The sequence below is a fragment of the Thamnophis sirtalis genome, unplaced genomic scaffold (assembly GCF_051295495.1).
Source record: "Thamnophis sirtalis isolate CommonGarterSnake01/CBP01778 unplaced genomic scaffold, rThaSir2_p1.2 scaffold_8, whole genome shotgun sequence".
In the NCBI taxonomy this organism is placed as follows: Eukaryota; Metazoa; Chordata; class Lepidosauria; order Squamata; family Natricidae; genus Thamnophis; species Thamnophis sirtalis.
Window position 1 is genome coordinate 53,913,387 of NW_028261388.1, and position 24,675 is coordinate 53,938,061.

Below are 24,675 nucleotides of genomic sequence, written 5' to 3' on the forward strand. Positions count from 1 at the left end.
TATGGGGGGGAGGGTTTATTGTTTTGGGGTTGCCAGGCAGCTGCTCTCCTGCGAGCAGGCTTCCAAAGAGCCGGGAACAGGCTCATGGGCGAATAGCTGTGTTGCGCTGTTGCAGCAGTGCAACACAATAGCCATGAAGTGACCACACTCATGAGCAGCCACCCGGCAAACCCCCTTTGCAGCTGGACACAGCACCATTCACTGACCTAGGGGTATCACCAAAGCTGCATGAGTGCCTGTTCACCGCCGCCTGGCTCCCAGAGTTTGGCGCCTTCCAAATACCAGTGAACGGGTCTCTGCACGGCTGGAGAGGGGGGTTGTGTGAGCAGCTGTTCCGCTCTCGCTCACCCACCTCCCAGCCTCAGGATGCATGGCCCAGCTCTCATTACAGAGCCAGGGCACCTCTGCCACCGCCGCCATCCCAGCCTGGCTTTTTCCGCGGCTTCCAACCTGAGTCTTTCGGCTGTGGCCTCTCTGAGCCAGCTGCTTGCAGAGTGTACAACCATAGAGTGTGTGCCCAGAGCGACCACTGCTGAAAAACTCAGTTGGAAGTCGCGGAAAAAGCCAGGCTGGGATGGCGGCAGTGGCGGAGGTGCCCTGACTCCATAATGAGAGCTGGCCATGCATTGGAAGGTGGGTGAGCAAGAGCGGAACAGCCGCTCATGCAACCCCCTCTCCAGCCGTGCAGAGCGCCATTCACTGGCATTTGAAAGGCGCCAAGCTGCGGGAGCCGGGCAGTCGCGAACAGGTGCTCACGCAGCTTGGCGATACCCCTAGGTCAGTGAATGGCGCTGTGCCCGGCTGCAAAGGGGGTTTGCCAGGTGTCTGCTCGTGAGCATGGTTGCTTCATGGCTGTTGTGTTGCGTGTTGTGACAGCGCAACACAGCCATTCACCCATGAGGCTGTGCCTGGCTCTTTGGGAGCCTGCTAGCAAGAGAGCAGCCGCCCGGCAACCCCCCTCTTCAGCTGGGCACAGTGCTGCTCACCATCCTAGTGGTATCCCGAAGGCACCAAGCAACACGATCACCTTTGCCTCCCCCCACGTTCCCACGGCTTCGCACCTTCGGAATACTGCTAGGTTAGTGAGCGGTGCTCTGCCTGGCCAGAGGTGGGGGGTTGTCCAGGGGGCTTATATGTGGGGGGGATTATATTTTTGCCCACCAGAAAAATGTGGCATGACTGTATTATGAAGACATGTCGTATTTTTAGGGAAACACGGTATAGTAAAACCTTTATTCAATCCATGTAAAAGAGGAGGGGTGTATGTGAAAGCACAATGTGCAAACACAGGATCCATTCAGATAGTTGTGTTTGATGGTGAATAGGCTTTGCATATCCCCAAGATCATAAGCTCTCATATGAAATGACTGAAATCTTGGAAAAAATTCTGGAATTCTTGAACACCATTTAGGAGAGAACTGTGGGAGGGCTCAGTAATAGTAAGGCACCACACTGTTGTTCTTGTTTCAGAGAAGTTCTTGTATGTATAAACATTTGACTGCATAAATGCCCTGGGTAATATAATATTATTTTTTGTCTAGATTATATTACTTCTTGCCTTAGAATTAGCTGCAGTTCATCCATCAAACCTACCAAAAAGAGAGAGCATTTCTTGATTTCAAGACTTTCAGATTTTCAAATGGCTACCATTTATGATTACTATGCATTCTTACAAAGCAGGCATTCTTCAATCTGAATATCAAGAGATTAGATTGTATCACCCTACAAGGTTCCCTAGCAGAGGGAACAGCAATCAGGCAAAAAAAGCTAGGTCAACACAAATGCACAGGTGTAGATTTTTGTGTGTTTTTTATGTCACTCAGTAGGGGTCAAATCTCATACTCCACTGCACTTCCACAGAAGTGCTCAATTAGATGCTAGGACAGTAGTTCACCTGAGACCAGTGATGGAGCCATAAATATTTAACTCTAGTGCAACAAAGCATGAATTGCTTTACTCCAGTTTGCTGCACAGAACACCCCATTATCTACCGAACTTAGCTAAATCCTGCATTTCTGGATTAATTCACAGCTATTACCCAAACATAAAAGGCATAAAAAATAAGAAAACACATTTTTCCATGTCTACCTCTTCTTCTAGCTGGTTCGTTTGATGTAAATTTTAAATGAACACCAAAGACTGAATGGCCACACTAAAATCTAAAGGGATAACAAAGCAATATCAGAATCAGGAAGCAAACATTAGCAGAAATTGAAAAAGTAATAGGTACCTCTCCTGTAGATACCTACATACTTCATTTCATGCACCTGTAATTCCCTTTGTCAGCTACATGATTAATTCAAAGAATGATTGATTTTTTTTCTCCTTTGCTCATTCCCACTGACCTGCTTTTGCTGACAAGTCTGTACAGATCACACATCTCCATCAGCTAAAACATTGGTATCATATTTGTGTCTGCAGCCTGCAGTAAATATTTCACTTAGCATTAACAGAATGTTAGTGCCTGATAAAAATAGGAAGGAAGGAAGGAAGGAAGGAAGGAAGGAAGGAAGGAAGGAAGGTTGTTTTGGGAATTACTGAATTATGGGTGGGGTGCACAAACATCTCCAAACATGCACATATGGTAGAGGGAAAGCTCTATTTTAAGCAAGGAAAATTGCTGAAAAATTACAGGCAATAGCATATCTGGATAGTCTCATGAGATGGAGTTGGGCAATTATGTGCTTGGCTATAAGGCATATTAAATCAAAATTCCCCAGATGTTTTGGGCTTGCAAGCAGGAGTCACGCCAGTCACTGCTGAATTACCACTACCTATGATTGCTAAGAAGGGATAGAAATGCATTTATTATTTATTCATCAAATTTACCAGTGATTTGCAACTCCAGGCAGCTTGCAACAATTAACATTAACATCAAAAAAGTAAGAAACTAACTGTAAAAATCTATGTTAGGGAAGCAATAAAAACAATATAAAAACAAACCAAAGAACCAGTATTATAAATCATCCTTGTTTCAGATTGCTGGCAAGCCAGGTTTTTAAGTATTGTATAGTCACTGAAGGGTCAATACTGTTCAAAAAGCATGGATATCTACAGAGAATTACTATGTATGCCAAGTGAGTTACATCAGATGTCACTAATTTAACAATGGGAACAAGAAAAAGCTGACGAGCAAACCGGAAGTCCTGGTTTGTCTGTAGGGCCGTTTTTCGCCCTCCGGATCCTTCAAGAAAGCCTCATGAAGGCTCCAGAGGTCGAAAAATGGCCCTATGAAGAAACCAGAAGTCACCATTCCCAAACTTCCGAGTTCCCCATTAGGAGCATTTTTCACCCTCCAGAGGCTTCAGGGAAGCTCCTGAAGCCTCCAGAGGGCCTCTGGGGGGGTGGGGAAAGGGTGGACTATTTTCTCCCTCCCCAGGCTCCTAGAAAGCCTCTGGAGCCTGGGGAGGGTGAAAAAACTGTGCCAAAAGTGGTCGTGCGCATAGCATTATGGGTGTGGCACACTCGCACGTGACCCCACACACACACTCCCCCCACTTTTGGCAAGGGAGCCAAAAAGGTTAGCCCTCACTGGGATAGAACCTTAATAATACTGCTGTTGGATAAAGATTTAAAACTGAGTATAATCTGCCAATTGATAACCTTATCCAATGGCCTTATGTTAAATGGTTCATAAAGTGGAGACCTACTTTTTCCCCTTTATTAGCACTAACTGGAACTGACACAGAGCTGACAGTACGCTGCTTTATATTTCATTATCAAACTCCAGAGATGTCCATGAATCAATACAATTGAAACTGGAGAGATCAAGAAGGATCAGAAAAGTTACACCACCCCACTGTGATTCAACAACAGGTCACCTACAGTCCAGATCAATATCTTGGACTTCCAGGGAAGAAATAGTGGACTGAAGATGTTGTGACTCAGCAGTTCTGCTGAGAGTTTTTTTTTGGATACAAAATTCAGTATGCAGCTGCGGCTTGTGGGAGGAGGTTTGGAGATAAAAGGACAGATGCTGCCACGCCCCGGTCACTGGAGTCAACGTCGTTCCTTCGTGTGTTCCGTGTCTGGTACAATATTGCTTGCTTATTAATCGTGATTAAGCCTGTTACACTTGGAAAAGTGCTTTGGTGTTTCATGTAAACCTGATCCGTGGAGACGGTGGAAGAAGGGCAGCGTTTGTAAGAGCTTTTGTTTTGAATTCTTATCAGAGATTTATGTTTATGTTATTTCTGGGCTCGAAGCCAGTTTGAACTGAAAACTGATAAAGAAAAGTCCTTTTAAGTTTGCCTGCCTGCGTTTGTTAACGAGCCGTCAAGGGGGGGACAGAACAGATTGACTCCAGCCACATAAGCCTCCATTTCATTAACTATGGAACAATTACAGGCTACACAGATGCAACTCGCGCAGCAAATGGCTGTCCTGTCGGATCAAAATCAGCAGTTGCAGAGAGCTACAAGACCCCCCTCCCCCCAGCCAAGGAGGAAGTGCCCAATTGCCATGCCAGATAAATATGATGGAAGTTTGGCTATGTTTACTGCATTTCTGGGACAATGCCAACTGTTTATTAGCCTGAGAGCGGAGGACTTTCCCACTGACCGGACGAAGATGGGATTCATGATCAGTTTGCTCTCAGGCACGGCTGCCCGGTGGGCCACTCCCTTGTTAGTGCAACAGAGCCCTCTGCTGGATGACTTCCAGGGCTTCTGCCAGCATTTCAAATGGATGTTTGAAGATCCGATCAAAGGGGAAACAGCTGCCAGAAGTTTGAAATCCTTGCAGCAGAGTACTGGGTCATTGCAAGAATATGTGTCTGAATTCAGGCTACGTAGCCAAGATTCCACATGGAATGAACCTGCTTTAATGGACACGTTCCAAGATGGATTGTCTGAGGCCTTGCAGGATGAACTGGCGAGGGTGGACAGGCCACCGACGTTGGACGCGTTGGTCCACCTGTGCCTCCGGATAGACGCCCGGCTGCAGAGGCGAAGGCCTTGCCGGGTATTCCAAGGAACCACCAGCATGCCAGTTCAGCAAGAGACTGCAGTGGACTGGGAGGAGCCCATGGAGTTGGGTGCTGTCCGACCTCGGGTGTCACGGACAGAGACGGACAGAAGGCGTGCGGAGGGGTTGTGTTTTTACTGCGGGGATCTTGGACACTTGGCAGGGAGCTACCCCAAGAAGACCAGAAGGATTGTGTGGACTGCAGCCGTCCCTCAGCAATGCACGATCAAGTCGGAAAACCAGCACGTTGGTGCGGCCGTGTTATGCCGTTCGCACAGGATAGCTTGTGTTCGGGGTGTGTGGAGTCCCAGGGCGGAGGCCCTGCCGAGTCAAGTACAGAACTCCGACCCTGCAAACTCGCTTCCATCTCGGATTGTTCTACCCATTGCAACCTGTGCTGCCATTTGTCATCCCGGGAGCATGCAGTCTCTGGTACGGGATTCGCAGCAGGGTGACAACTGGGTGGAGCGACAAAAGGCGGAAGTGAGGCTGGCATCCCCATGGACTTTGGAAGGGGATCTTTTGAAGTGTTGGGGGCGGCTCTATGTTCCCGCAGGGCACATCCGTTGGCAGGTGCTCTCGCAGATTCATTGCACGTCTGCATCAAGACATTGGGGGTTTGTTCGGACACTGCGCCTGGCCTCCCGTCAATTTTGGTGGCCCCATCTGAAAGATGACGTACGGAGGTGCATGCAGTCATGTGCCCAGTGTCATTGGGCCAGGTCTACAAAGAGAACTCCGCCGAGATTCCAGTCTTTGTTGACTACGGTTCCCGCAGCACTGGACTTTGTCTCTGGGCTCCCGGGGGGAGTGCCAGGGTCTTGAACCGTGTTCTGGGGGGGCCATCACCACCCCTTCTGGACTGCACCCCGAACATCGAAACCGGGGGAACCGGGGGATTGCGTGGTGGCTTGGCCAAAGTCGGTAGAGGTGCCAACAACCTCCGATGGAAAGGGGCCTGGTGGGTCGGCCTTGCAGAAGTTGAAGGACCCTGGACAGGGTGTTAAGGTTCGGCCGAAGTCGGTAGAGCTGCCATCAACCTCCGACAGAAAGGGGGTTGGTGGGTCGGCCTTGCAGAGGGTGGAGGACCCTAGACAGGGAGTGAAGGCTCGGCCGCAGTCGGTAGAGCTGCCCTTAACCTCCGACGGTAGGAGGGGTGGTGAGTCGGGCTTGTGGAGGATAGATGTCCCTGGATGGGGTGTCGACGCCGGGAAGGGCGGAAGGAAACATGATGGCCACCAGATACCTAAAGAGTTCCGATTCAAGGGGGCTATGCCTCCAGAGGTTTGGGATTCATGAAAATGGCACCAAGGGAAATGGGTGCGGGTCATCTTGGGGACACGTCATCCTGACCATCGGACTCCGGGGAAAGGGCCCTGCGGTGGGGGATAGTGTTGTGACTCAGCACTTCTGCTGAGAGTTTTTTCGGGATACAAAATTCAGTATGCAGCTGGGGCTTGTGGGAGGAGGTTTGGAGATAAAAGGACAGATGCTGCCACGCCCCAGTCGCTGGAATCAACGTCGTTCCTTCGTGTGTTCCGTGTCTGGTACAATATTGCTTGCTTATTAATCGTGATTAAGCCTGTTACACTTGGAAAAGTGCTTTGGTATTTCATGTAAACCTGATCCGTGGAGACGGTGGAAGAAGGGCAGCGTTTGTAAGAGCTTTTGTTTTGAATTCTTATCAGAGATTTATGTTTATGTTATTTCTGGGCTCGAAGCCAGTTTGAACTGAAAACTGATAAAGAAAAGTCCTTTTAAGTTTGCCTGCCTGCGTTTGTTAACGAGCCATCAAGGGGGGGGACAGAACAGAAGACAACTTCATGAAAACTATATCTAAGAACAGTAGGATAATGAAAAGCCAGGAAGTAAACCAGCTTTTTGATAATTCCTCTCCAGATAAGAAGAGCAATTGAGATTGTTCACAAATGCTCCATACAACTGCTCCTTGCAAAGAGACCACAAGATGTTGATCTCACGTGGACTAAAAGCTCTCAGAGAGAAGTGGAAATCATTCATAATTGTGAAAATTTATCATCACTTTTTTCTATGCTATCATAATTTTGAATGGCCATTAAACAAATGATCATAAGTTGAGAACTATCTGTAGCCCATATCTAAAAGATTTTTATGGAAGAGAACCAGTTATACCTATCAAGATTGAGACTTTCGATTCAAAGTCAATTTTAAAATGATAGACTACAAGAATGACATGGGAAAAATGTTACACTGCAGATAAAGAAACTTGCTGATACCTTAATAATTAAAAGTGATATTCAAACAACAAAGCAAGAGAGTGACTTGAATAATTTTGCCACTTACATTTATAAAAGAGACTGGTTAAACTTCTGAAGAATTTTGTGAGAAGGAAGAAGTTCTATGACATTATTTGAAGGAGCCAAAGATTATTTAGAAAATTATAATTTAAAAAAGATTAATTGACTGAACTGCAGTTTGGCAAGATTTAGAGTGGCATGGTCTGTTGTAGACTGATACCAATACCGGTATGTTAGCAAACATACCAATAGTTCTCCCCCACCACCACCACCTATCCAACTATCATTTATAATAAAACTTACTTTTAAAAAGTCACAAAATCCACAGCTGAACCACAAACAGGGATTGAAGGTTTATTACTCACTGCCTTTTGAGTAGTAAATCATGCAATCACTAAAAGAATTAATGCTACTTCTGGGGATTCCAGTTTATCAGCATTTTCTATACATCTTCTTCAAAGGAATCAAGAAGAATTTTAAAAAACCTGTATTTTGTAATTCTGCATTCGTATTTGACTGGCTGGATCAAGTCCATTATAAATCCCATGAGACTGGGTTTTTATGGATTATTTACTCTAACAATTTGGGTTTGAAACACAGAAGCAATGATAGCAATAATTACTTCTCCTGGCAAAAGTTCTGTGTATGAATTGTACAAAGAGAGCATAGCTGCTCTGAAGCTGTGGGGTTTAACAAACTTGAATATGGACATTTATACTGGAAAGACCTTGTGTATACTGTATACATTTATGTGTATGTATGTGTGTAGGTATACACACACACTTCACTGAAAACAATACATTTGAAATGAGTAAATAGTCGCTTCTTAAATGTGGTTAAATAAAAGGTTAAATTAAATAAATGTTAATATTTATCAAAGATGTTATAAGAGATGGATAGTAAATATCATGCATTCAGCTCATCTGTCGCAAAGCTAAGTACCAGTTCCAATTTGTTGTCAACATATCCCTAACTGAGACTATTAGACAGATTTTATGACCACCAAGAGATCCAGGCAATTAATCTCTTGAGTTAACAAATTTAAGCTATTAGCTGATACTTGATGCCCAACTGACTACAATTTCCTGATGATCCAAAGCACAAGAGAGAAAAGTGGCAAGGCATTAAAAGACATGGTAAAACGGTATGATTTAGTGTTATTTAAAAGATTTGACATGCCTTTCAAAAATATCTGAACTGCTTAATTAAAGTTTCTATTTCCAAACTAACAATACATTTCTTTTCTCCATTCCCATCTTTTATTTGGTCTTCATTTTGGTCATGCACCAACAATTTGCCCTCACTGTTTGCTGTGATGTCTAACACATCCTAGGAAGTGATAGCCTAAGGGAATGTGAAATGTTTGCTAATTGCTCATTCATTCTTTCATTCCATAGTGTTCATAATCAATAAACACCTTTTTATTTTCCTACTCACCCACCCTTTATTTATTCACTGAGTAATACAAGCAGTTTTGCTAAGAGAATAAGAATGAAATACTAAGCAACATATGATGATTAGTGGCCCAGAGCAGATATACAGGTTCTGAACAATAAAATCAGCTAAGTCAGCAGTTGTGGTTAATACATACCATAATTGCTTCTCAAACTAATAAATCACATTGTTCAAGAGATTTCCCTCCTGAATAATGCAGTTAAGTCTTTCTCTCCCTTCCTGAACATCATTACTTTAAAGTTTATTATCTATCTGAAATAATTACTCTAGGTAATATAGTCCACAGCATTTTGCTGCATCACAAAGGGGAGTGAGTAAAATTAAGCAAACTCAGCAATGCAAAATATAGCACTATAGTGCTAATACTATAGCAGTGTTTCTCAACCTTGGAGACTTGAAGTCCTGTACAGGTCCAGCACAGCTGGCTGGGGAATTCTGGGAGTTGAAGTCCACAGGACTTCAAGTCTCCAAGGTTGAGAAACACTGTACTATAGTATTATATGTGGTATTTGCAAAGAGAGGTAGACGCATACCTGTTATATATTTTAAAGAATTCACAGGAACTACTTCAAATACACAAAATGGCCACTTCACCAAGTATCGAATGTCAAACCTGAACACACGGATGCTTTAATGACATGCATGAATTAGAATAGAAAGCGAAGCCAACTGAAAAGAAAGATACATAGGACAAAGGAGAAGCTGAAGTAAAAGACTCTGCCTACCTGAGACAAGTGAGACTGTGTCTTTCTCCCATGAGACAACAGTGATGTAGGCCTCCACAGAGGAGGGGATAATGCACTTGAAGACCGCTACATTGCCTCTCATGGCTTTCTGGTCCTCCACACGGACTGTATATGGTTCCCGTAAAACTAAAGCAGAGAACGGGAAGGAAGCCAAGTCACACAAATAGATAAAGAGTACAGAAGATGCATAACCTGACCTAAGAAATCAGAAACAAAACACACATTGTGTCTACCGAAAATGAACAGGAAAGAAAACATATTGTTTATTAGGCAACCTGAATAACCCTATTGAATCTATATTGAACACCTCAGTTCCTTATTATCCTTGAAAGGCGTCAGACACCCACATACAGACAGTTCCAACTTGTTCAAGTAAATTATGCCACTCTGTTCAAACATCATATCCCCAATCTTACATAGTAATGATGAAGATTAACAAAATTTAACATCTGAATCCTTGTAAAACAATATAGACTACCCATATTTTATTACTAAAGCAAGGCTGTTAAATAGGTATCAGATTGTAACATAGTTGTCCCCATAGATTTGTTTTAGTGAGTAGAAACAGATGAAGCAAAAGAGAAAGCTATTAACAAAAATGAAACTGTGATAATTATTATTGTGGAAACTCATCCACAGACCCCAGCACAAACATATTACTGGCATATTGGGACTCTGAATTCTTTCAACACACATAAAGCTAACCAGTTGTATTTAATTTCTTATTTGATTACTAAATATTATTTAGATCTGGAAATAAATACAGAAATGAATTATTATTCCATCTATAAACAGAAGGAAAATATGTAACACTGTACCATTTTAGAATGCAGATGGAAAATACATGTGCTAAAATGATGTTGCATATCTCCTGACCTTTTGTTTAGATTTTTACTTTTTATATATTTTATACCTACCATGATTCATATATTTACTTTTTACACATTATATCGCTCTTAGAAGCAATTCCCTTTATATTCTCATTTTTATATCTTTATACATTTTTATACTAATAACTTTTTAAACTTTTTACTTTGCCTATTATATTTTTATGCTTCTTCCTAATGACTGCACCCATCCTTTATGACCGCTATAAAAATTGATCTGCTACATATCTGCTGCATATCAACTAATCTGTTTGATTCAGTAATGTGACCCCTATTAATATTCAAAAGTAATGAAGTATCAATTCCTTAATTTCTGAAAATTCAAATTAACTCAGGTATTTTTATGGCTTATTTTTTCTCCTATCCGCTTATCTATTAAATTCCATAAAATGAAGTTCTTATTCAATAATTTAAAATATTTAAAGAATGCCTTGCAGTAGATAACGCTACAATTATTACATAATCTTCTGAAACCTTAAAAACAGTTAAAATAGATAATGTTAGATTCACTTCTTTCTTGCTATTGTATAGCTGGTATGGTCAGTTCAAAGTAGCCAAAAACGCGAGGCATGGAGGAGGCGATGGTCTGTGGCAATCCCTGCAGCCTGGAACAGCTGATTGGGGGTATTCCACGAGGCCGATCTACCCGCCAATCAGCTGCTCATGCTGAATCAAGATGCAATAACGTGTTGAAGCTGACCTTGGCTGTTCGCTATTTGCTGCAAGGACGTTTGCAGCAGCAATCACATTCGGAAAGTACACAGAAGTAACTGATTCAGTAGGATTCAATAACTTCTCTTTATATATAATATAACACATTAGGTAAATATACAATACCAAAAGCAGGTTTTCCAACATGGTAGTTCAGCAGAGAAGTTTTAGTTTCAGATATCAGCACAGCATGCCGCTTTAGTACAGAACAAGCCACACCCATGCTCCTTTCTGTCTCCTTCCTTGTTGCTCATACAGCAAATACTGTTTCTTTCTTAAAAGCCCTCAACTCTCTCACACACTGACAGGACACTAGCCAGATGAATACCATGGATGCTGGTAGGCAGAGGCAGAATATTTTTTTTCTTATTTTCCTCCACAAAAACTAAAGTGCGTCTTATACTCCGGTGCATCTTATAGTCCAAAAATACAGTAAATAATTAGTTCATGTACCCCAGCTTTCCAGAATTTGCATATAAAATGCTTTAGTAGTAATGATAGCTAATTCCTTAGATAATATATGAACTATCTTTAACTAATTAATTACTTAGTGCACATGTTTACTAGTTTCTTTGCATAGGATAGAATTAACAGTGAGGCAATGCATCGGGAGAAGGTCAAAAACACCTTCCCAGTTTTGCTTCATATTAAATAATTAATTTCTTACTATGTGTGCTCTCTCAGTGTTATTCTAATCTTTTCAGGTTCTGATTTGTGTACTTTTCTCTCTATCTTCTAAATCCTTCTTTAAAACTCGTATCAATTTTTTCTGAAAGTATCCTGTTTTGTTTAATCAGTTCTTCACCTCACCTCTAACTTCTACCTAATTCACAATATTGCTGATCAACTCTTGACCCCATCCCCAATTTCTATATGAATGATCTCTCTTAGACATTTTTCAACAATAATTGATCCATTTCTTCAGGCTGTAATGTTGTCTATTACAAGTTTTTGGTGCTGAACTTCAGCTCCTATAATCTTCCAAACATTCCATCTAGCTGTTGTAAGAGTCAAATACACCTGAAAGTCACTAATTGCAAGTATGCTGTAATTCAGACCTTTGAAAAACTTTTAGCAACAATATTTGAGAAACTTACCGGCCTTAATGTGAACATCCTGACTTCTGATTTTCCCTGAAGGATTTTCAGCTGTGCAATAGTAAATGTTATCATGGATTAAGTTATTAAAGCTTGAAGGAGGGAAAGGGAAAATTTGGAGAGTGCCATTAGGGTGGACGTGGCGGATCCCTGGGACATCGTAGATCTCCTCGCCCGTTGCTAGGTACCATCTGAGCGTCACAGGAGGGATTCCCGCTGCTGGACAGGGTACCAATGTCCCCGTGGTGCTAGCAAACACTACCTCTTGCAAAGATGCATTGACAAAATATAAGCTGGCATGTAGATCTTCACCAAAAACTGTAAAATAGAAATAGAAATGCACAAAATTACCATTATGATCATCATGGGTTTTTTTAGTACATAAACTTTGTATTATAGACTTTTTATTTATTTATCATATATAAGAACCGACCATTTCCCTTACAAAGGAACTCTAGGCAGTGTAAAACAAAATCAATGGAAGTAAAGTAGAGATTTATTTGGGGGACTTGCAAACTGCAAATAAATCATGATATCTAATAAAGCAGTTTATAGAAGATTATGCATTTTGTTGTTCAAATTCCTTGGCAAAACACTATAAATTTATCTAATTAACTCAGAAATGATTAAAATAGCAAAGTATATGATAAATAGAGACAGTAGCATCTTTGTTGGATAAAGCAAATTTTATTTCAATTTCAGCAGTTTTATTGAAATAGTATAAAAAGTACAATTAAAATTTTATTTTTTAAAAATCTAACGGTATAATTCTTACCAAAGCATTTCTGCCAAAACTTGTCAAATGTTTTAACTTACTTATGCTTCACCATTTGCATTATTTAATAATCTTGACAAAAATATTCAAAAACCTCTTCTAGATATACTGGTTAACAGTTCAGGACTCTGGACAGAGGGTAAACTCTGCCACCATTCCCTGCCTACAAGCACTTTCCTTGTAAGGGCAGGGAGAATTCTTCCAGAATGCAGTATAGATCCATCCATTTAATGAGGGCAAGCTCCTTGAGTGAAACTAAACTACATTTGTTCCAAACTTCCATCCATGCTTTTCCTTATCCTCATCACTACTTCATGTGGTTTTATTCTGCAACATCTACTACTCATATTCTTTTCTTTCCAGCCAATAGCTGTTCATCTTCCTTCCTATTAAATATCCATTAAACATTCAAAATGTGCAGAGCTCCCTCCCATTCTAAAAGAATGACATTTAGGCGATGCCTACCAACATTCTTCATCCCGTGACCCCCTTCACCCCCATGCAGTGGAGAGAGCTTGAAAATAAGCGTTTTTTGTTGGGGTTCTTCCTGGTGGAATTTAAGAATGAAAGCAGTTTCCCGCTTCTCAATATTTCAGACATCATTAAAGACCTGGTTATTCATAATGCTCTGGGGGAAGAAGAGCTTAAGAGAAATATTAGTATATCACCCAAATGAATGATAGGTGCTCAAATAGTCTTACTGTATTCTATTTTTGCATTCTTATTTTTCATATTTACTCTTACAGGTTACTCTATTGGGCAATGTGATATTTGTTGTTTTTATGGACTTCTAAGACACTTAGATTTATCTGAGTGAAAAGGTGTAGAACTAACAGTATCATCATCATCATCATCTGTAGGTTGAGATTCTCACATGTGATGACTAATAACATCAGGACATGAAATTCAAGAAATTCTGCTAGGTTTCCATTAGCTGTACCAGAACTTTGCTTAATTTGTCAAAGAAAGTAGGATACTGTTCTCTTCTCCACTATGAGTCACACTTAGCTTCCACCTGTCATTTCAAGTATTTTATTTATTTATTAAATTCATATGTCACCATCTCACTATCTAAAGTGTCTCTATACCAGTAGCAATAGCAATAGCAATAGCAGTTAGACTTATATACCGCTTCATAGGGTTTTCAGCCCTCTCTAAGCGGTTTACAGAGTAAACATATCACCCCCACAGTCTGGGTCCTCATTTCACCCACCTCGGAAGGATGGAAGGCTAAGTCAACCTTGAGCCGGTGAAATTAGAACCGCTGAACTGCAGATAACAGTCAGCTGAAGTGGCCTGCAGTACTGCACCCTAACCACTGCGCCACCTCGACTCTTACAGTACAAGTGATTCTACTAATAACTCAAGCTTCCACTAGTGCTTCTATCAAGCCTCCCTACACCTTTTCTGCGAAGGCGATAACGGGTTTGTTGCCATTTTTACATTTCTTGTTCCAATATTTTAGTCCTGTTGTTTTATCATATATTGCAAATGCCATCTGAAATTCATTTCTAAAAGAGTGTTTGGCGTGTCAAAACCTATTTTTAAAAGTTGCATCGAAGTAGGACATAATGTAGCAGGTATGAATTATATGTTGCTTTAAATATGATTCACTGGTATTCTTTAGTTCACTTTAGCCCACTTAGCCAAAGTCAATTGTTTCCTCTGTCTTGTTTTTATTTCTCTCCATCCTGTATGTTGTATAGGCAACAACCATCATTGTGAATTTAGTGTTCAACTGACTTTCTTCCCTAACACATAATTGTCAAGAACCCCTAAGGCTGCCATTTTGAGGAAAAGAAGCTGTATCTGTAGAAAACTATACTTGAGCCCTCATTGTGAATATTGTAACCATGTGGGTCAGTAAACCTGTATAGACAACATCTTGTGAGCCCCTTTCTGGTAAGCCTAATAGAGCTCAGCCAGAGGGCTTCCAGCTGTTGCAACAGCAACTACAAGAATTCCCAGAAGCTACACTCCCAACACATCCCAATGACTGCAAGTTTGGAAAAACTAGATAATTTTCCTCTACCATTTCATGTAGAATACTTGCAAACTGCACTTGCCTTGGGGCAGCAAGACTTATTGCACATTTTAAATTTCCAATTTAAGCCAGAGATAAACATCTTCTCTTTCATTTTTGGGTAAAACTTTTAAATCTCATATCAGATCAGTTTTACTACAAATATACTGTGGGTGTTGTTGTTTTTTACATAGATATATAGACATATCCATTCATGTATTTTAGGCAGGCACCCGTATCTCCCAAGTTAAGGTCATTTTAATTTAAATGCTTGGTCAAAATTTAAATTCATATTGTTAAGCATACTTTTAAAAAAATTAACTAGTTGTACGATTGATTCCTTAATGTTTATTACCCTTTAACATTTTCAATTTTATTCTCTTTTTGGATGTATATTCTAATTCTCCTTTTGCATGATTTAAATTTAGTTTAGTTCTTTATGAAACTTCTTTAAAAGGCTAATATGTGTGTGTATTTGTGTGTGTGTATTAGTATATATTGATATAGTAATATGTATTTATTTAATTTATACTTATCACACTATATGTTCATATTCCAGTTCAGCAACACACACACACACACACACACACACACAGTTATATATCTCCCCTTCTCCCCTTATAGGTGGACTATGTCTTCCTCAATCTCAGGTCCTCTATCAGAGGCCTGTGAGTTTGAGGCTTCTGCTCAGTATCTTAGGGATTCATAGGATTGCACTCTTTTGGACAGAAAGCTCTGGGATCTGTTGGAGCCACTCTCCTAACTTACAATTCACAGACCTGAGTGCTCCTATCACCACTGGGACCACTTTGGCCTTTACTTTCCACATCCTCTTCTATTCCTCCTTCAGGCCCTATTACTTCTCCAGTTCCTCATTGTCTTTCTTCCTAAAGTTGCTATAATCTGGCATGATTAGATAGATAGATAGATAGATAGATAGATAGATAGATAGATAGATGGATGGATGGATGGATGGATGGATGGATGGATGGATGGATGGATGGATATCATACCACTGTGTTCTGGTCTTTCATTACCACCACAATGACTAGTTGATTGGCCGGTATCTGTCTATCTATTTAGTCATGGAAATCTCACTGGATCTTAGCCCTCTTATTTTCCCAACCTTCTGTGGGATCTCTCATCTAGACTTAGCAGGTCTAGATACGTTCTGTATAGATATTTGTATACACAGTGCCAGCTGCTTGGTTGTGCCATTGAGTGAAAGTTGTTCCTGCCTGCATCATGAGTGGCTGGATAGTGTAGTGGTTAGATCACCATCTTTGATATAATAATTGCCTTCTCATCCTTATGGATGGTTTCTGTCTCCACCACTCCCCTCTCTCTTCTATACATATATAAACTTTTTCAATTTAGGAAGCTATCAAAGTCTGTGCTACTTGAACAAAGTTTAATTTTCTCAAGTGTTAATTTTAAATATGAAATGTAAGAGGGCTTCCTGCTGATAATTTCAGACTTCCTTATGTTCTATTCCCTATTTTCCATAGTTTGTGTCTACTATGCTTTTATTGTATTGAGCCAAAGATACATACAAGTTTTTTTAAGTCAATCAAAATAAAATGATTGAACTACAGAACTATTCTAAAGAGTTCATAAGTCAACTGTCAAATTAACAGTAGATCATTTAAATTACAAAAGCTGTTAGAAAGCTATTTAAAAGCATAAGGGAATAGGAGTTTGCTTGCATGCATTACAACAGCTATATATACAGCTTGGAGGCAAACTCCAAGAAATCCTGAAGCTTCCTTCTGAATATGGAAAAGTAGATGGAACTCAAAAAAAGTCTTCAACAATACATTGAATTTATAAAAGTATTTATTGAACATCTATGCCTCTTCAAAAAACACAACCTTGAAATGCTTAGAATCCTTCTTTTGTAAGTAAGCTCAGAAGTTCCAAAATATACAGTATACATAACATAAAAGGGATAAACAGCAAAAAAGCAAGAGATGAATCAAATAATTTTAATTAATGCCCAAATTATCAAATGGAATAGTTTGCAACCTATCTTCCTCTATGTTCTGCTAGAAAAGGTGCTTGGTTTGGTGGGGGGTGGGGGAGAGGTGGTGTGAAGGGCATGCTGTACCAAAGAATGTAGCAGCAGTGAAAAGGCCCATGCTCATGAAATTGTCAATCCCCAGTACAAATAGACTGGAAGAGAGCCCCTTCTATATGGTCATAAAGGAAGGAATGATTGGGACAAGGTTGTGCTGAAATTATCCAAATCCTGAATCATGAAAGACTTTAAAAGAGACAACTAGCACCTTGAACTGTACCTGGAAACTAACTTTCAAACTAGAGATGCAATTTTCAAACTAGAGATATTATATTGGAAAGTCCTGAAATAACATAGCTGGTGAATTCTGGGCTTGCTAGGTGCAAGGAAAATTTAAGTTGAACTAGATAGCCCATGCCCTGTTGTATTATTGTTTCAAAATTATTTATTTACCTAAACTGAAAAACAGAATGACTATAGGTAATCAAAAGAAGCAATGAGAACAGCAATGACTTCTGATTTCTTGTCAGGTTCCCATTGGATTTCCTTCTGGCAAGCTGGTAGGGAACATCAGAAAATTCCTCCCCCTTCCCTCAAATTCCTGTTGGCTTCCCCACTAACTTTGCTTGTAGAAACCAAATGGAAGGTTGCCAAAAGTGATCATGTGACCTTGGGCCACTGCAGTGATCATAAATGCAAGTTGGCTACTAAATGCTCAGATCGTGATCACATGACCACAGGAGTGCTGTGATACTGGGATTTTGAGGACTGCTCATAAGTCTCTGTTTCATCATTGTCTTAACTTCAAACAGACTACACATGCAGAAAGCAAAATCATATAGAAAGACCAGGTGTGATTTGATTTTCAAGCTTACACATTCACATTCAACATGTAGAGAAAAGTGCCAGATCAAGACAATACTAGTGATGGGAAAAATAGAGCTGTGCAAAGCATTTAAAAGACATACTTTACAAAACGAATGGCAACATTTCTACTGTGACTGTCAATAAAACAGATAAGTGTGAATATACATACATAGATAACCAGAAATAGCTTTTAAAACAGCTGAGCAAGACCCCTGGTAGATACAGCTGCTTTAATGTTTCAAAAAAAAAAAGGATGCTTTGTGAAACACCTCTTCCTATTGTTTTGCATAATCCTAAAGTCAAATAGTAAAAAACTTTTTGAAATAAAATAAGAATAATAATCAGTACAGGAATAAGGCTTGGAATAGAATACAGATGGCTAAACAACTTTTTTTGCCTCTTTTACTCCCTCATGGTCTCATAAATGGGGCTGTAGTGAAGAGTAGGTACAAAATGAACAGCAAATGATTGGAAGATAATTATTCCCTCCCCGACACATATTTTTCCTTCCGAATTGATTTAATACAGAGGTAATGCTGGTTCACAAATTGTCTAAACCCTATGCTTCTACTCCAAAAATGGCTTGGAAGATGAACCACTAGTTCTAATTATTATTTTTTGTCAAATAGATTTTTGCAGTTGCAGTTTCTGGCCCCCTCCTCCTCAATGCTTTTTATAGTACCACATTATGGAAGTGATAGGGAGTATTCCTAGAAGAGATGACAGAAGAGTCAGGAATGTATCCCAGCAGCATCTCCCAAAGCAAGAGGAGGTACCATGGAGAATAAGGGCACTGTCAAATATTAACAGAAGCCAATTAGTAAGTGCAGCAACTATGCTCAAAAGAGTTAATGAAGAAGTTGAAATGATGGATATTTTTTGCCTTTGAACAACTATTGACAATAATGAAGCCAGCAATTAAGAAATGTGTTTCAAATTATCACTTAGACAGCATTCAGCAGGGCAGTACTCAGATCCATCAATATCTAGAATTGTTCAGCAATGGTTTTCCTGATGCATGGTGATGCTCTGTGGAAGAGAAAGTTGGACTTAGAGGAAGTATAAAATGATACTTAGGGTTTTGAACTTTGCTATTGGAAAAGAAAAGAAACAAATGGATAATAAAATAATCCGGACACAAATGATCAGGATCAAAAGACTCATTTTTAAATACATCATGTGAAGATCCAGCTCTCTCAATAAATCTATAGTGCTGAGAAAGTTAAAAAGAAATACAATGATTAACACCAAGGTGAATGGACTCAATTAGGAGTGCACTGTTGGGGACAGGTCATCTTCAAGAAGGAAACATATGAGGGGAATTTAAACAAATCAGAAACTGTGGTATATATACCGGTAATATGCATATTTTCACTATCCTTTTGCATTGTTCAATTATAATTCAAATTATTCATAATCAAAATCAGTCAGTCATAAAAATATTGTAAGCACTGAGCCATGGATTTAATGGAAGAGAAATGTTTTCAGATGAGGTCAGAGCTGGTTATAATAAATCACTTCATTTTGTTTCACATAAACATAAGAATAGTTCAAGATAGAAACTAACATGTAATTATGAGAATTGCATAATTTAAAAAAAGAAAACCGATGGCATAATATGAATAAGAAAAATGCAGATCCAAAAGTAATTATGAGTCTGAGGAAATTATTTAGTTTGCTACACAAAGACCTCTCTATTCCTGATTCAGGAGAAATAAAGGTATTCAAACTACTACTATGAAAACAAAACTGCCACAGTTTGTTCTATTGTATAACAAGTACAAGGAATGGCTAAGAAAATATTTGTTATAACCAAAAATCTATTTAGAGAATAGGCTATTCCATTAAATCAATTGTTTATTATTATATTCTAGTTTTCATCTGTCCTAACAATTAACATTTACCTCTACTTGCTGAAAGTGCAATGTTTACATATTTTAAGGAAAGAAAAAAAACTGCATAGAACAATATGAGTTTCTGTATTCCCATCAAACATTTTTGGTTACTTAATTCCAAAGCCTGCCAAAAATGCACATCATATACAAACTGCAGTGATTGGGTTTATGCCACATATTAAGCCCAAACTAAACAAACTTCATTAGTGCATATGTGAACTTATTGCCAAAATAAGTGTAGGTGACAGCACATGGAAAAAGTCCTGAAGTAAATGAAGACATTAAAATGTCACATATGAAAAACACAATGTACTTTCAATATTCCCATTATGTTGACTACTAAACATTTCTACCAATCATATTTGAAGTGCTCACAAAAATTTCTCCATGTTCAAATTAAAGATACATTGAGTCATAAATAAACATAAACTATTATGTATTTCAACAACTGAATTTGAAATACCTGGCATAGTAGTATATAAATGTATTCTCCTCTCCTTGCAATTCATTGTACTTTCATAAGTAAGTTCATTCATTTTATTATTTACTATATTTACTATTTTACTAAAGCAACAATTAGATGGAAGGCACTATGAAAGAAATATCATCTATTACTGGAATTCAGATCTTTATGTAGAATTGTATGGAAGTTATAGAATTCCTACCATGTTTCTGATTCTGTACCATCCATGAAATGAAAGTAACTGAAGCTCCTAAATTCTTAAAATTGTTACAGCAAAACTGAGAACACCAGCAGGAAGAAAAGAGTGTGTTGTATGAATTCCTGATGGCTTCTTAAGAAGCTTCAGTAATGCTTAAAGAACCAAATCTTCTTTATTATAGTTTCATATGCATTGGTGAAAGCTAGATTTTTATCTGGAGCAGGGTTTTCACAATATGACCTTGATCATATACCCATTTTAAGGAGGACATCCAGAACCACTTTGAAGTCTTGAATCTCATTGACACTGAACCAGAGGAATTGTCATTAAAGATGAATGTGAAAACAGGCTGCCACCACTACTTGACTTTGCCTTTTTCTACAGCTGCTGAAAGAATCTTTCTAGCATTCAGAACGAAGAATACTTCAAAATTAGACAAGGAACTCAAATGCACTGAAGAAAAAACCCAGGAAATTTCTGGAGTATAGTAGATTATTTTGGAAATAGCCAAATGAGGTAGGATTTGAAAGCAATTGCTCCTTTAAGACTCTAATGTAAATAACAATAAGGAGTTTCTAGATTTCAAGTTAGACAACATGAACAAAAATCTGTAATGCAATGTAATGAAAAGTGTGGGTCCATCTGAGAAGAAGGTTAATTGTATAGTACTTATTTCACAAATAAAGCTAAAGTCAGAGTGCTAATACAGAAGAGAGCTAACTCTTACTCTATGGTTAAAAAAAACTCAAGTAGAATAGAGTAAGATAGAATAAAACAGATAAGGGAAAATATATCTTAGGTACAGATAATAAAGGTGCAGTTTCTGTGGTTGTTAAAGGCAAAATGTGGGATACTTTAGAAGCATAGGAGCCCAATCAATAATTCCATAAGCTCTATAACAGGGGTCCCCAATCCTCATTCCACAGACTGGTACTGGTCCATGTCCTGTTGGGAACTGGGCCATGCAAGCAGTGGTGAGCATGCGTAGCTGCATTTGTGCAGGCAGGTGACTGCATGAAACCATCCCTTCCCCTCTGTTGCTGCCACTGCTGCCAGTCTATGGAGACTGAAAGGTTGGGGATCACTGCTATAAAAGATAGAAGCATGCTACTGAAAGTTAACTCACAAGACTTCAAACAAAATCTACAAAGATGCAAGACCCAGATGTATGAAATTCAAAGACGAAGAATAACATTTGTTCTCCTTTAGATTCATATTTTCATAATGTTGTTTCCAATTATAATTCATTCCTAAGAACAGAACTTTATATCTGGACCACAGGACTTGACTTGTAGAAGTGAACAAAAGAGCAAGGCGATTGGAAAAATCCCCTTATGCAAAGAGAGATCTATTCAATGATCTATTATAACTCAATTATAATAGCAAGCAACCATAAGCAATTCACTGATGCCCTTATGCTTGGTCACTACATTTTTAATGCATAGTAGTAGGAATGGAAGATGTGAAGAGACCTGACCCATAAAATCTCCAAGAGTTGGATATGATTAATTGAATGAATAACATCATCATGATTTGTAGAAAAAATATGAAATTTATTTAATAGCAAGCTTCAATCTTGGCAGAGAGTTGACATTGTTAGTTTAATATACCATATCTGCTTTCAAGTATATTCATTCAAACACAAATCTAATGACTCTGCACTATAGTAATGGATGTGCTGAAATTGATCATACAAACTCAGTGCATAACACAGTAAAAATACAATCTGGTATGCAAACATATTTTAGTACAAATTCAGCTGGTAAAAGTTGCTATCATAAATAATAGCCATAAAAAACATTAAAAAGTATATGGTATCTGATGGCATATTTCTACATACTGAGAAATATGTTTGTGGATACTGATGCAATTGAAAAGCAATTATCACTGATGTATTATTTTAAACTAGGGAATTACTATCCATGTATTGAACATGTAATGGATTTAAGTCATTGGTATTTTAGATCTAAACAATGTAGAATTATAGCATGTCAAAAATGAACAAAAACAAAATTGTACCTTTCCTGAATTGCTGTTCATAATTCAACTTAGCCATTGAAATTTTCATTCCCACAACACATTCCTCCAAAGCAATCTCATAATCAAATCCTTAATAAGCATAATTAAGCATGTAATTATTCCTGACTACAAAAAGGGCCAGTTAAAAACTTCACAAAATTGTACATTGCCATTCATTTATACAAGGCAGAACTTACTATTAAGGAAGCTTCCTCGATTAACAAAAATAATCAAGTGTCCCGTAGGTAGAAGCATAAAGGGAAGTAGAATGAGTAGCATTTCTGAAAGCATAATAAGCATTTTTCTTCCAACTTTTTTTTAATAACACAGGGAACATACATAATGAATGCCAAATATCTTTGATGCAAGTCTTTCATCAGCTAAAAAGATATCATTTATTTCTGATCTACACGCCTCCCCTAATGTTGCAAAAGATAATGTTTGGAGTGAAGGAGAAAACAATGAAGTGCAGGTGTGGAATCATATGGAGTTTTTACTAATACTGAGTGGAGGAGTCGACTAAGAAATGATTTATCACATATAATTTTGTGATGTTTGCTGTAGAAGAAATGTCTGTATCTGTCTGTCTGTATCTATCATCTATCACCTATCTATTTATCTATATATACAGATACATATCTACTTCTCTGTTGCTAGGCTCAACTGTGAGATGAGTTTTCTGTGCAATATTATTTAGCTGAGCTAGACTATTAATCTACTTGTATCAATCCCCCCCAAAAGACCCTTATGTCAGGCCTGCAATTATATTCCTTTTAGAATTTTGGCCTGCCACACTTTCTCTTATTTCATTATGCTGTTTCTTTAGTATAGTCGATGGGAGGGGGAGAATAGAAGGAGTAGGATTGTGGAATGTATTATTTTCATTCTTTACTAGAAGCAAAGGTCATCCTTTGTCTCCGCACTTTCACACCTGACCGGAAGCAGCTGGGTGGATGCCAGCGTGGAAGAAGATTGGACCATGTGATGGATTGTCGGTGTGGGGACAAGATCATGAACTTTTAACTGGGTGGAATTCTGATGTCATTTCCAGTATTGGGATTCCATAACACAGATGTGCCTAAGATGTCTGTCTTATTAAATTGGAACAAAAAGGATCGTTTTGCCTTGGACTCTGATTTAATTCTGCTTGATACTTGGAGCACTGACACCTTAGTTATCTGCTTAAAATTTGCAAAGGTATTCCTATTATTAGAGTTATTGTCATTGCAAGAAAGACATTAACTGGGAGATTAGAGTATCAGATAACAATTCACATTTTCCTTATGCTTAAACATTATCTGAAATGTGTAATTATCTAACACAAAGGTTAGATTATTAATTGTTTTAGCAGTGCTGTCAGGATTAATTTAGTCCCATTTTCAAACAAATAGATGGATTTTAAAATAATGTTAAATATCAAATCCATTCAGTTCAATATTTAACGCTGTTCAAGAAATATCTAAAATAGCAATGTAGCTTTCACAAAAATAGACAAATAAGGTCAGGAACATTTTCTAAATATTATTTAGAAATAGTTATTCAGTAGATGCTTCTATTGCATCTCCAATTACTTCAGGCATTAGGAGCCCACAGATTTATTTGACTTACACTTTAGCTTTTTTCTTAACAAGTTCATGGACATAAATTTAATTATTTATAAATTAAATAATGCTGACTCAGTAAGCCACAAACAATTTTCCAATTTATGCTATTACATCTTCACAGGAGCAACTGAAACGGTATCAGTTCATACAGTCATTGAAACTGGAGCTGAAAAGACAAAATGGTAGTTCAAAAGGCATGGCAGAAGAGTGATAGGAGCCAGGGGTGAAATTCAGCAAGTTCTGACAGGTTCTGGAGAACCAGTAGCAGAAAATTTGAGTAGTTCGGAGAACCAGCAAATACCACCTCTGGCTGGCCCCAGAGTGGGGTGGGAATGAAAATTTTGCATATCCTTCTCCTCCCATGCCCACCAAGCCATGCCTACAGAACCTGTAGTAAAAAAAATGAATTTCACCATTGATAGGAGCCCTTTCTTCATTGTGTATTTTCCACTTAGCACCAAATCACATGTATGTCTCCACCCATATTTTATGAGAGCAATAAATCCTATGAAGCCTCATGGGACCAAAAACAGGGTGCACCACATCCACCCCCGCTCCCCCATGCCCCCCATGCATGAGTGCACAACCTCCCACCCCCGTGCATGCATGTGCATCTCCCACATGTGCCCCACCCCCCGCACATGCACAGTAGAGACCCAAAAATCAGCTGGCTGGC

At 39.0% G+C, this 24,675-nt stretch overlaps 1 protein-coding gene across 1 annotated transcript in view; it reads right to left on the reverse strand.

Annotated features, from left to right (window-relative positions):
* Positions 1–24,675, reverse strand: part of DSCAM (DS cell adhesion molecule) — a 370,319-nt gene that overhangs the window by 292,287 nt on the left and 53,357 nt on the right. Inside the window, exons 2-3 of the mRNA XM_087721673.1 lie at positions 12,138–12,455; positions 9,422–9,568 (exon numbers count right to left, since the gene is read on the reverse strand). Of these exons, the coding sequence (XP_087577799.1) occupies positions 9,422–9,568; positions 12,138–12,455 (465 nt within the window). The remainder of the gene's footprint in view (positions 1–9,421; positions 9,569–12,137; positions 12,456–24,675) is intronic.